The sequence below is a fragment of the Dermacentor andersoni genome, chromosome 3, assembly GCF_023375885.2.
Source record: "Dermacentor andersoni chromosome 3, qqDerAnde1_hic_scaffold, whole genome shotgun sequence".
NCBI classification, from domain to species: Eukaryota; Metazoa; Arthropoda; class Arachnida; order Ixodida; family Ixodidae; genus Dermacentor; species Dermacentor andersoni.
In genome coordinates, this window is record NC_092816.1 from 7,088,169 (window position 1) to 7,102,343 (window position 14,175).

The window sequence follows — 14,175 nt, forward strand, 5'->3', positions numbered from 1 at the left end:
TGCGTGAGTAACGCTTGGACGCGATTCACAGCAGCCGCCACAGACAGACCTCCGCTCATGCAGCGCTTCCTTTCTATATATGGTATCGGTGAACGCGCTCACCGCGCGCAATCGGTGAACAAACGAAGGCGCGTTATTTTGGCGCCAGCTCGTAGCGGTCGTCGCCGCAGAGCCCTTCTTGCGCAGAACTACGCTTGTATTCTCGTGCTTTCGCCATTCCCCCTTCTTCCGCTTTCCATCTCATGGTTCCGCTGCATCCTGCTGCTCCGCTTCCCTCATCGGCTCTCTTCGCTATCGCCGTCTTTCATCCCCAGCTACGCTCTGCGTTCGCTCTTTCATCCTTCGCTCTGCTCGTTTGCTCTGTTACGCCGAGGGACGACGCCGACGCAAAACGCAGTAATGGGCTCCTAAGAGCTGCGCTTTAGCTTGCTACGTGACTTCCTCCACAATTTTCTCCTAGCGCACGGAATGGGCAGGACCTCTCGGTTTTTTCTTTCCTCCATGATAAACCAGAATTTCCATCGCCTGTAGGCAGCCACGATGTTTTTGCTGTCATGATGGTGATGGTGAAGGGACTGCGGGAACGGCGCGGACGGCAGTAGGCGACAGCGTGTTTGCGGTTGTCAGTCGCCTGCGATGGCTTGTTCTGAAAGCACTGAATTCTTCTCTAAATGCCGGTGTCCTCTTAATGCGATCACATTTCAGATCACAGAAATAAACCACGCAAATAATTTTGCGATCACCCTCCGGCATTGTCTGCTTCAACGCAGTTGCAGCGTCGTCTACTTCACTGCAGTCGCAAGGTAGTGCAGTTGGCCAAGCTTTTCTCCGCGAGATCTGCCAAACTATAGATTTCTTTAGGGCGTGAGCCACTCTATGAAAGATACTAGACGAAATCTAGTAAGCTATAGTTTGTTTCTATAAAGGACGAGTATAGTATACTTTTTTTAAGAAAGACGAGTATCACGTTTGTGCCACGCTCTACCGCCAAGCATTGTTCACCATTTTTACCCTGCTTTGTCAACTTGGCCGCCGTGTGAATTCAGCATACCATGGATGATAGATACGAACAAAAAGTAATTTTGTAGGTTTGGCGATCTGCACGGCAGTCGCAGGAAAAGCTCTAGCTTCTGACACACTCGGTCACATGACTAATTAATGTGCCCGTGCAGTGTCAACGAGATAGAAGCATTACATTTTATATCGCGTGGGCTGCAAGAGACAGGCGCGTAATTATTGTCTACCTCGCAGTCAATAGACGACACACAACAATTTACGTGCCCATTTACGACACTGCTGAAGGGGACACGATGCTCTCTTAGTAACGGCTGACCTATGCTTCTCGTGTGGCAGAGTGTCAGCATCGCACAATTCTAGCAGTTCAAGCGCCCACATATTGCACGAAAGAAAGAAAGAAATCAAGTGAGGCTTTGATGGGTGCTCAGCACTGTTTCTGCGCACGCGATAGTCACATGCTACTTTCTATTTTCGCGCTACCGAGTACCCGAATGCGGCTGATTCATATGCATAAAAAATGGCACGATAACCGCCAAGATCGCTGCAGTGGTTATTTTCCATAACGGAACAATCGCTGCGCAAGTTACAAAGTCGACACACGAGCGCTTTCTGCATGCTTACCTTTTTTCGTACAGTTTTGGGTACGCGTCGACTTCTGTGGGCTTTCGCGTCGGAGAGTGCAACCTAAACACCGAAATGTTTTTATCGCAGGCTCGCAGCGCGGCAGGGCGAGACGTGCACTATCCCGTAGTTCACGACAACAAAGTGAATACCCACCCGAGCAGTCTTGCTGGGCACGAAGTATTTTCTTTTAAGGCCACTGTCTTATAACGCCGTTTCTCAGGCCGCTCAGGAACCTTGTGTGCACGCTGCCGAATGCACCCCACACAAACTCGCATGAGCAGCTTCCTCGTTCGCTGGTTGTCGGTGCAGCCAACGACGGCACAGTGCCGCTCGGACGCACAACTTTTGTACGTCCATTCGTTTGATGTGTTCGGCGATGAAGGGATACGATGCCGGTTCAGCTTGGAACCGCTAGCATCAGGTTTTCTTGAGTCAGCGAGCATCACAGTTTCTAACCGTTAATTCAACGATGGGAACGAAGCGTTATTGGCATTATTCTCCAGGAACAACGCGCGTCCGCACTCATATATGCTCTGGTACGAGCGCATATGTCTGCTGTGTATAGCAGAGGAGATGGTTTCCTTTCTTTGTGGATTTTTTTTGTGTTTTGTGCTCCCGGATTCCACTGTACACTGTAGTGACGTCTCCGAGAACAACGTAGCCGATACGCTTTACATAGCGTCTGAGCGCCGCGCACCTGCTGATGGATATGCACTATGGCATGCGTACGTGCTAACCGTAATAGCACGTACCACATACTACTACTTAGTACTAAACTACGTACTAAGCTATAGAGACGTACCAAGCTGAAGGAAGGTGAAGGATAAATGAAAATGAAACCTTCTACCCCACTATTCAACAGCAAAATGCTCACTGTATACACGCTAGCGCAAGTTATCGTTACAGAATACAATCAACGACGCTGTGTACCGCGTCATTGCATTAACATTCAGAAATTTCTTCGTCAACTACCCGGTGCGGGCGGCCTTTCAGGCATACGCTTCAACAGCGTTTGCTAATGCCCCCCTTGCACGCGTCTTAAGAGGACTCGCCTTACTCCAGTCAGCTTGCTCGAAAAGTCGGGGCCACGCGGCGCACGCCAGACGAGACAAGCATAGGGGACACCTGCTGTGTCGTCCACTTTGACAAACTAAGAGTTAACTAGCTTGCCTTTACGGCGAAATCTCACGAAGCCAAAAAATGCTGCAACGCGGCAAAGACGTACTTGCCACTGCACTGGCACTGTGATGCACGCTGCGCCACATCCATGGCTCAATTTTCTCCCGCAGAAGCCCGGCGATGAAGAGAATGGTGATTCGGTGGAAGTTAAACTTGCGTCGGATCGGTTGATCGCCGATTAACAAACTACGAATAAAAACGGTTTTTAGATACGCACTAGCTCTGCAGGCTTACAATAGTCATAAGAATACACAGCTCGAGAAGAATCGGCAGCCATTTTGACAAACTAGGAGTTCACTAGCTTGCTTCAGGGTGGTAGCAGCGCCAGCATACCCAGTTGAGAAATTTTTACTCACTGGAGACAGGCGGATGGTTTCCTTTTGTCCCTGCACGAATGAGTCAGTCGGCAGCAAGCGTTACCGTAGGATATACTTGATCGCGCGCTTGCCATGCCTTTCCCTAGTGAGCTGCTCGGCGCTAAGCAGGGCCAAATTAAAAGCCTGAAGTAGCTTTTTAAAGCACATGAGAAATTTACCCTTCGTTAAATGGTTTCGTGCAAGTGGCCCTCAGGCGTATCCATTATCTCTAACGGAATCGTCCGAGTCGCTAAGACAAATTTGCTGTTAAGCGTGGATGCAGCTACAGGTCGTGCTGCGCGCCTTTAGATCCTGTGCCTTTCTTGAAATGTATCAAGTAGAGCTCAATTATCAAATTAAACATTCTTGTTGGTATATTTTCTGGTCGACTGCTCTCTTCAGTGCCTAGTTCCCCAAAACGTCTTTTTCCTTCAACCATGTTGTTGCGTCGCTCGGTTATGTCTCTAACCCGTCTCCATATATGGTAGCGTGGCGGAGGCTTCGGGTTGAATAAATCGGATGCTCTGAAGTTGGGAAATCGGAAACAACAGGTTTACTGGCACTTAAACAAAACTTATTTGCATCGTTGAATAGGAAAACAAAAAGGAAGTCAGGAGTTTAGCAACGAGCGCCTGGATGAGCCTCGTTTCCACGGCCCAGAGAGAGAGAAGTGGTTCTTGAAGGGAAAAGGAAAGGTTGACGCTGTTTTCTGCAGCCTTTGCGGGAGCATGGCTCAGCGTCCACAGGGGGGGGGGGGGGGGAATAGTGGGAGCAAAAGAGATAGGAGAGTAGGGTATTAAAGTTTTGCCATGGCAGCGACTGAGCAGTCCTGCAAGAAGGGCCTAGTGGGTCCGGCAGGAATGGTAATCTGGTGAAAGGCCAGGGGGCGGTGATCCAACAGGAGCCAGTTGGTTGGTGCATATCGAGTAGCTTGGAGTGGTTTGGATAGCCGTGAAGCTATCCGTCTTTGCAGAAAATCCTAGAGTCTCACCGAGAGCCCCGACGAGTCGAGGTACTCGACGACACTTAAAAGGTCTGGTAGCTCGTTGCGACCAGGGAAGAGACTGTCTTCCTGCCGTACAGAATGAAGCCCCAGGCGTCTGAACTCCTGCAGGAGGTGGCCACGCTGTTTCAGGCAGGCAGGGCAGGCCAGCAGGAAGTGTTCCACGGTCTCGGGCTCCCCACAGGAGGCGCAGGCTGGAGATGCGATAAGGCCATGCCGGTAGCGGTGAGCACCCGTCCAACAGCAGCTAATCCTCAGTCGCAGAAAGAGGGAGGTCTCTCTGCGTGCAAAGCCGCGCTGTGGAAGTGGTCGCGGGAGGCTGCCCAAGGACATGCGCTTGTCCGGATGGCAGGCCAGCAGATGGCGTCGATGCCTGTGGCTTGTGAAATCGCCCAGCCTGGCAGTGGCAGGCTGGGCGGCACCACGCAGTGGTGGGCACGCTTTGCCAGTGCATCAGCTTCCTCATTGCCCGGTATCCCTAGTGGGCTGGAAGCCAGTGCAGGGACACTGAGCAGCCCGCCTCCTGGAGCGCCATCAGCCTTGTTCAAAGCACGGCGACCTCAAGGCTGGCCCTTTCTGGCCTCTGCAGGCTGAGAACTGCCGCCTTGGAGTCGCAGTAGATGGTCGCTGGGGTCGCTAGCAGCTCCTCCGCGAGTAAGTCCACAGCCAGGTGGAGGCCTGCGACCTCTGCCACTGTTGACGTCGCATGGCCAGGGAGGCGACACTGCCTGCTCTTCCGCAAGGCGGGCACCACGCAGGCCGCAGTCGACGAGCCTGAGTCCGGCATCACGGAGCCGTCAACGTAGATCTGCAGGTGTCCTCCGTGGTCCTCATGCAGGAGGGAGGCAGCCGTCTGCTGAAGGGCACAAGTCGGGGAGCGCCGTTTGGAAACGCCGGGCAGCTAGCTCTGTGGTAATGGAAATGGCGTCTGGGAGGCACTTGCCTCGGCGGGTGCAGCTGTGGCTTCCCCAATCCGTGTGGTGTGCGTTGAAGTCACCGCACAGGACTGCATGCCCACCGAGGCGGACAGCCAGCTGGACGAGGCTGGAGGGATCCCACGGCTTTCCTGGACGGATGGAGACGCTCGCCGCAGCCGTGTCCTGGCTGTCAAGGCGTACCGTGACGGCGCATGACTCCAAGGGGCCACCCGCGATGTCAGCAACAGGTAGAACAGCATGCGCCAGGGTGCTGCGCACTTAGATTGCCGTGCGTGGCCTCCCTGGCTTGTGGGCTCCATCTAGGCAGGGTGCCGCAGTGCAACAGCGTGTGACGCAGGTGGTGGCGCCCGAGTAGCCCGTGTAGCCGGGGAGCCGTAGGTTCTCGGCCGAGGCGTATACCTCCTGCAGCGCGAGTACGTCGAAGTCGCGCTGCAGGAGATACTCACACAGCTCGCCGTGCCGTCGGCGCAGCGAGTTTACATTCCACTGGAGCACCCTCGGGCGGCAGCGGCGGCGGGACTTCGATGGGTTGCTAGCCATGCTGGTGTTGGGCGGATGGCACGCCTCCCATCTGGAGACAGAGCGCTCGGAGTGGGCTATCAGCAGGCAGCATCTCTCCGATGGCCTTCAGTGTCAGCTGCAGGCTCGCGATCAGCTGGTCGCGGGGGTCTGGGCAGGCCTGCGGTGGTGGTGTGGCTGGTGCCTCGGTGGTTGTGGTGGCGGCTTCAGATGGTCCGGCTCGGATGGTCCGTGGGGCTGCTTTGGGTGGCTGGCCAGGAGGGAACATCGCCGACTGGTACATTCGTGAGTGGCCGGTTCGGGCCTGTGCGTACGAGACTTGTGTAGCGGTCTTCGCCTGCTGTGCCTCTTCCCGCACAGAGGCCCGGACGGCACGACAAGAGAGGTGAGTAAGGCGGTGGTCATGATGGTTGCCACCCTGCGTTCTTCCTGACACTTGGGGCAGGCAGCAGTATTAGCAGTGTGATTGCCACCACAATTATTGCAGTGGGCGGCATTTGGGCAGCTTTCTCCTCGCTCATGCGACCTCCCACAGTGCAGGCAGCTGGTAGGTCTGTCGCAGGTTGCAGCCACGTGCCCATAGCGGCCACATTGCTGGCACTGCAGTGGACGCGGTCTTCGAGGCCTCACCCGAAACTGGAGCTTGTATATGGAAACGTGCTCGGGAGGGACCGGGCTGCTAAAGCGAAACTCGCCTTGTTGCCGGAGCAGGCCGCAGACAGGATAGGGACACTGGACTCGATCGCCCCAGCCAGCTCTGCGTCGGCAGACTCCCCGTCAATGCCCCGTCAGCCCGTGCTGTTTCCACGGGCAGCTGGTGGACGAGCAGCAACGGGAATAGGGGGGGGGGGGGGGGGCCTCGGAGCTCGGTGGTGGCGAGCAGCTCCTCCAAGCAGGCCAGCGAGGTCGCGTCCGCGGCCACGATGTTTCTTTTTGTGTTAACACGGACCACGGACACACCTGGTAGCGCAGAGAGCACGGCGGCAATCACAAGGCGGGATCCTCGCTCGAAGGCCGCTCTCGGGACAGAAGGGCGGTACGGTGTCGGCTTGTTGGTACGGTTCAGTGGCGGCTTGTTGTAGAGCCCAGGCACGACGCTGGGCGTTCCTAGAGAGGACCGTGGTGAACGCGTCCTCTTCTGGTTCACCGCTCTCGGGTGCCGGGGAGAGCGCGATCGGGGGCTGGTGGGAGCGTCCTTCAGTGGCGCTGATTGCTGCGGAGAAGCCGCTGGGCCCGAGATGGTAGCAGTCGCTGGAGGCTACCTGGAGTTGTCCATCGCTAACCCTTGCCCTTCTTCTTTTTCGAGGCAAGGCACTTTGTCGGAGGAGGTGGCGGATCCTTCAGGAAGGCAGCTCCGCTCTGTGGCTTGCCGCTTGTCGCCTTTGCAGCAGGCGTCTTTCCGAGGGCAGCCAGTAGTGGAGGTTTCTGGGGAACCTCCGAGATTGCCTTGGCCCCCGTGGTAGACTTGGCAGGAGTGTCTCCAAGTGAATCCGTTGCCTTGGCAATCACAGTATCTCCGGGGGTGCAGTCCCTGACAGGAATGGCAGGATTGGGCACTGCGGTCCTGGTTGCAGATGCGGTCGAAGCGGCAGCCCGGTCCTCAGCTGTGGGGCAAGGAGGGACAGGCGCTGACTTCTTGCTCTCCGGGAGGGCAGTCGAACCCTTCAACTGCTCTGGGGCGTCACCCTCGTCATCGCTGTCGCGGCCGCGTTTCCGAGAGGAAGACAAATCCATATCTTCCTCATTTGAGCTCACGGGGAGTTCCACGGAAGTTGGTTCGGGAGAACCAACAGGCCAAGCTGACTGGGTAAGCGAAGAGGATGAAACTTGCAAGAGGGCCGGGGTGGGAGGCTCCGGCTGGCTAACAGCACCACTGGGAGTGACAGGGGTTTTGCAGGGTGGCGCGACAGCCGCTGCCGCGACGCGCTTGCCGAGCCATTTGTCCATGATTTCTGCGGACCTCGCCTCTGCGGCTTCGCGTTGCCGAAGACCAAGGCAGTACGCGGACTAGGTTAGCGGTACGTCGATGCTTGTAGCACTCGACGTTCGTCGGTGGCAACTGCGAGGAGCGCGCTTGCTCCGAGATTGCTCGGAGCGCGCTATGCACCACGCGCATGTTTGGTTCGGCAAAGTCTGCCATCATCATCACCAGCCTGGTTACGCCCACTGCAGGGCAAAGGCCTATCCCATACTTCTCCAACTATCACGGTCATGTACTAATTGCGGCCATGTTGTCCCTGCAAACTTCTTAATCTCATCCGCACACCTAACTTTCTGCCGCCCCCTGCTACGCTTCCCTTCCCTTCCCTTGGAATTCAGTCCGTAACCCTTAATGACCATCGGTTATCTTTCCTCCTCATTACGTGTCCTGCCCACTTCTTTTTTATGATTTCAACTAAGGTGTCAGTAACTCGCGTTTGTTCCCTCACCCAATCTGCTCTTTTCTTATCCCTTAACGTTACACCCATCATTCTTCTTTCCATAGCTCGTTGCGTCGTCCTCAATTTAGGTAGAACCCTCTTCGTAAGCCTCCAGGTTTCTGCCCCGTACGTGAGTACTGGTAAGACACAGCTGTTATGCGCTTTTTTCTTGAGGGATAGTGGTAACCTGCTGTTCATGATCTGACAATGCCTGCCAACCGCACTCCAGCCCATCCTTATTCTTCTGATTATTTCAGTCTCATGATACGGATCCGTGGTCACTACCTGCCCTAAGTAGATGTATTCCCTTACCACTTCCAGTGCCTCGGCACCTATTGTAAATCGCTGTTCCCTTCCGAGAGTGTTAAACATTACTTTAGTGTTCTGCAGAATAATTGTTAGACCCACCCTTCTGCTTTGCCTTTACAGGTCAGTGAGTATGCATTTCAATTGATCCTCTGAGTTAGCAAGCAAGGCAATATCATCAGCGAATCGCAAGTTACCAAGGCACTCTCCATTAGCTCTTATCCCCAATTCTTCCCAATCCAGGTCTCTGAATACCTCCTGTAAACACGCTGTGAAGAGCATTGGAGAGATGCCTGCCTGACGCCTTAGTCCGCCATAGTGCGTTATAATTCGCGCGCGCACGCACACACACAAAAAAGCACGCGGCACCAACACACGCGAATCGCAGCGTTCACTCGCACCAGTGAGGCGCACGTGGAAGCGCAATACACACAAATGACACGCACGTGGTGAGCGTCACCGTCACACACGCAAATACTACGCACACGCAGGCTGTGATTCGAACACACGCACAAACGCGACACCGGCGAATGTCGATACAATCCACCGTACACGAGAGGTAGCGTACACGTGATGAGCCACTGGCACAACTCCGGCGCACGTGGTGATCGTGAACGACCAGCCATACACCCGCAAAGCCGCGCACGTGGGGATAGGAGATTCCTCACTCACCAAAGTCCGGCGTGTAGCGAAAGAAATTATCCAAACGTACATACGCAAAAGCGTGGGAGAAGTTGCGAAGAATACGAGCCATGCGCATTAGTACGGCAGGCGACCACCTCGACCGACCGACCCGGATCCACCGAGAGCATGTTGTTTCCTCTCTCCGCACCGCCATTATAACACCTCTGTTCAAACCCTCCCCCCTGGCAGTAGCCTAGTCTCACACAGGTCACAACCTACTAGGACGACAGCCAATGAAGAAACACAAACAACACTGTCGCAGACGGAATATCGGACCGGCGAACCCACCGAGTTCCAGTCCATGGGTGCAAATGCGGAGAGAGGGTCTGCTAGTGGGAATGGGAGAGCAGATCTTTTACTCCCAACTGGTCTTCTCCGCTGCTTTTCAGTAAAGGGCAGGCGCGTAAAGGGCTTTCCTTCAGGAAACGTCCATGAGTCGGGAAATGTCCATGAGTTCCGGGAAACGTCCCCTCGTCCTTCACGTCGTCTTGGCCTCCCCGAGAGCGGCAACTCTTTCTTCCCTTTGTGGCGCTTCTTTTCTTACAAGGGGAGTACGTTACGGGAAAATTAGCAGCTCCCAGCATCGCGTGGGAGCAGTCCTCCGACTATTTTTTCAGCATGGCTCTTGCATTCTATTCTTGGCCGTGACAAACAGCATGTTGTCTACTGCAGCCATAACAATGCTGGCTTGTACCCTGCATTTAGTCATGCGCCATTTCACAGCGCTGCTGCGCGCTTCCTGCCGCTGAAAAAACACTCTTGCTCAAAGAGAAAACAGCCACTGGTGTCACTTGCGGGCTTATTCGCGACGTGTTTGTGAGGCTTGAGCAAACTGAAAATGCTTGTTTTATTTTCGCAGTGAGCCAGACGAAACCAACATCGAGCACTCAGCCGCAGTGCAAAATGCATTCACCAAGTTGAAAGCGCTCGGCACGCCGTCGTGAGTGCATATATACGCATGTGTAGAACCTGAGGCGTGAGCAAAAACAAAATCGAGGTTTTCTTCTTTCTCGCAGATTGGCGGGCGCTCTTATCGTGCACGGTGCAGTGCTGGCCCTCGTGATGTGCGTGCCGGCAGGGTACATAGGAATCGACATCAGGCAAGATGGCACCGCTTGTACCGCTGAGAGCATGCCGCGGGCTTCTCGTGCAAGTTTTCGCGACTTGCAGACTTCAAAGATGCTTAGCCTTTTGATCACTACATGTAGTCATCGAAAGGCTAAGCATCTTCGAAGCCTGCGCCTCTTACATTCGTTGACACACGCTTGGCGCTCTTGCGTGCGGTCTGGGCAGCGCCCGTCGTCTCAGTCTGAGTGCGCGCTCCAGTCGCGAAGAGATTCGGAACTTCCGTGCTCCCCAAACTTCTAGTCAAGCCTGCGCTCCAAAATCAGTTCGAGCATTTCTTGCGCGTTTGCACGCAAGTAACCACGCGTGTAGCCCAGGAGCCATGAATTTTTTTTTCTCATTTTAAGTCTTGCAAGCGAGCTGCACTACTTGTTGCCAGCAAAGCTTAGAAAACGTCGTCGTGGCGAGTCTGCAGAGGCTCGGGTGCCACTCGTTTGTTTGTTTGTGCAGCACAACGGCGGCATTGAAATCGGATGCAGGCTTCGAGTTGCTGAAGACCGAAGCCTTTCTTATGAGCAGTGCTCGCACCAGAGCCGTTGTGGTGAATCCACAGGAATGTTAATGGTCTCTGCAGTAGGCTTGCATGCTGCACGAGGTTGACGAGGACGGGGGAAACGCGAGTGCTCCCGTTCTGAGCTCTCAGAGTTGCACCAAACGCCGCAAAAAGTATGTAGACTGCGCAAATACTTGTGTTCCGCTATCCTCAGGTCGAGTTTACGTTGGGCAGACGTAGTAGTGTGGCAACGAGCACGAAAACTAGGAGGAAAACTGTGCAGATGGACACTTGGTGATTCACTGCCATGCTTGCGTGTGGGCACATACTATATTTTGATAACTATTTTATTGTTTATCGTGATCCGGAGCAATTGTCGATTGATAGTGGGGGTCGCGGAAATGCAGATTGATGATTTAGTTTGTGTGAGCGTACGGCCTATATATTTCGCCTACAGAAAAGGAATTTACATATCTCGAAGGTGCGCAAAATAGTAATGGTTGAATGGTGTATAGGACATAACACATTGCAGCGTAACATTTGTTTCTGCGTTTTGTCCCTCTGCATACACCGGGTTCTTTTTCGAAGTCGACCAAAAATTCTTGAAAATAGATCGAGAGCTCAAGCTAAAACACGTGATATATTTTAGAAAGCGGATTATCGGGAGCGGCGTATGTTGTAAAACAGGTTATGTGTACTAAACTTAGGTTTATTAGGTAATACTTTATTAGTATATTTAATTATCATTGTTATGTGGCAACTGACAATGCAAAGTTTATAGCTGCTGAGGAGATGATTGCACATCAGTTTTCAAATAGCGCTAAAGGTCCTTCTCATAGGTTCTGCAGTACGAAAAGTTTCCTCGCCTTATCACTGGGCAATTTCAACTGGGCGCCTCATAAGCGCAGGTGTACACGAAAAGTCTTATGCCCGATCTGCGCCTCGCAAGCTAGAAGAGGGTATATTCGAGTTAACGCGGCAACCCGCGGATAGGCGCTACGTAGCGCCGCCCATTGAATGTACACATTCGGACACGTCTAGATAAAACAGTGCGCGGCGACTCCTTATTTAGCGGTAATGCCTTTGCAAAGCAGTCTGCAGTACTTAATATTAACACTTGGACTTGTTTATCTTTTCCGGGTGAGCGCTTTTCACCGTCAACAACTATTATCGCTCAGCGTGGGAAGCGCATGCACATATCGGAAGTTTCTGAAATGTTATGGATGGTTCTATCCGCTGTCGCTTGTCACCGAACCTTGTGTAATCTGACTGTACGTGCGCGCGACGCGGACTTATTTATTTATTTATTTTTTATTTATTTAGTTGTACTGCAGCCAAATATAGGGCTATAGCAGGAGTGGGAACATTATACATTACTATACATTACACATTAAAAACACACTTATACACAAAAAGATGAATGATCAAAAAGAAGCGCTCTAAATGTTAGCGAAGTGCTTACCAGTGGTAGCTATAAAATCTTTTAGCGATAGCGAACGAATGTCACCGGGTAGATAATTCCAAAGCTCTATTGTACGTGGAAAAAAAACTGCACTTAAATGTGTTAGTATGGGTATAAATATGTGTTATGTTCAAGGTGTGGGAGCTACAGGTACAACTTCCGTTAGTAAATGTGATTCAGATACAATCACAGAGACCAGAGGTGGAGTGATTAATTGCATATAAAGGTTTTAGGGCTTCAATGTGATAACGTGAAAGCAATGGTTCAATGTTTAAAGATTGTTGAGCCTGTGTTGGTGAGACAAGGAGACAAGGAGAAACTGCCGATGTAATTTTGGCAAATAAAACAGGTATATTTTAGTTTAACGTTATTGAGCGAGCTTATTTCGAATTGTTTGTAGGGGAACCAAACGACAGATGCATATTCTAGAACAGGGCAAATTAACGTTATATATAATAGCAGTTTAGTATCACGCGGGGTCTTAGCTAAAGTGCGGCGCAAGGCGGTGTAGAACTGTAGAGTGCATGGTGTAGAAATTTCTGGAAGACATGAGGGCACCAGCGATTATTCTGAAACGTTCGATGGCTCGTGTATAGAAGCCAACGTGCTTGACTGGGTTTCGACAATCGCTGACTGTGTTCGCCGCAATCGTCGTGTTTCAAGTGTAGCCTCTATTTGCGAACACATGTTATTCCAATAAAAGTTAGTTTCTTCATTCCCAGTATTGATACTGTGTTCTTTACTGTCACTACTGTGTGACATCTGGCGAAGGTGCCTTGCGTTCATGTACCGTACGCCCCCAACATCAACGTGCAGCATCAATGTCGCCAAGAACCAGTGAGGTATTCGCAGGCTGCAAGGACGGCTCCCGGAGCACGGACTTTTGCCAGAGACGACCAGGAAGATTGTCGCCAAGTCAACCACAATGGCAGCCTCAGCGTCCTCCATCGTGCTGCCACAGCCCAGGGAGCCACCGACCTTCCGTGGATCATCATTTAAAGACCCGGATAACTGGCTGAAAACATATAAAAAGGTAGCTGCATTCAACAACTGGAACTCCGACGACAAGCTCTGGCATGTGCACTTCGCCTTAGAAGACGCCGCCAGGACGCGGTTTGAGAACCGATAATCGAACCTGATTCCGCAGCGGCTTCCTGCGAACGTTCACGAGCGTCCTGCGCAAAGAGCAAGCCCAAGCTGTTCTGGCAACCCGCATGCAGCTGCCGGACGAGACATCGCGATCTTTACAGAGGAAATGACTCGCCTCTTCCGACACGCCGATCCAGACATGTCGGAAGAGCAAAAAGATCGCTTCCTGATGCGCGGTTTGAAGCAGGAGCTTTTCTCCAGATTGATACAACTAGGTCACAACTACTGAGAGGACGCTCGATATGCGGAGTAGGCAATATAACCGCCGATCGCTGACCGCAAACTACACCGACGCTGAAGCACTCGGCAGCGACGACCTTCGGGAGACCATCAGACCAGTCGTTCACGAGGAACTGCAGAAGCTCTTTCCAAGGTCGCTGCCTCAAGTGGCCTCAATCACCGACATCGTCAAAGAAGAGGTTCAGCGATCGCTTGGCGTTCCCAATGTGCAACCACAGTCACCGCAGCCCCAGCCACAAGTGATCTACGCCTCCGTCGCCACCCGTCAAGGTCCCCCTCCGCGACCGCGCCCTGTAACGCCGCAATTCCGACGTCCATCACCGCCGCCGCCGCCAGCACACCCACCTGTCTTCCAGCACAACTACGCGAGGAAGACGGACATTTGGCGAGCTTCCGGCCACCGCACACTCTCTTATCTCTGCAGAGAAGCCGACCATATGTTCTGCCGATACCCGTACCGCGACTTGAGACTGAGACGGTTCGCCGTCAACGTCAAGTTACATTGCCGACTACCTCGCCGACACTGAGTGGAGTTCTCCACGACCGTTCGCTATCACCAGGCCGCTACCTGTCGCCGCAACGCTGACCATACACCGGCCGATTCCTAGGCCAGTCTGTGTGCCCATATCCGGAAAAATAAAGGAACCAATCGATGGAGGT

At 53.0% G+C, this 14,175-nt stretch overlaps 1 protein-coding gene across 1 annotated transcript in view; it reads left to right on the forward strand.

The window, feature by feature from the left end:
• Positions 1 to 12,967, forward strand: part of LOC140216321 (uncharacterized) — an 84,209-nt gene extending 71,242 nt beyond the window's left edge. Inside the window, exons 6-8 of the mRNA XM_072286695.1 lie at positions 9,906 to 9,986; positions 10,063 to 10,146; positions 12,898 to 12,967. Of these exons, the coding sequence (XP_072142796.1) occupies positions 9,906 to 9,986; positions 10,063 to 10,146; positions 12,898 to 12,967 (235 nt within the window). The remainder of the gene's footprint in view (positions 1 to 9,905; positions 9,987 to 10,062; positions 10,147 to 12,897) is intronic.
• Positions 12,968 to 14,175: the final 1,208 nt, after the last annotated feature.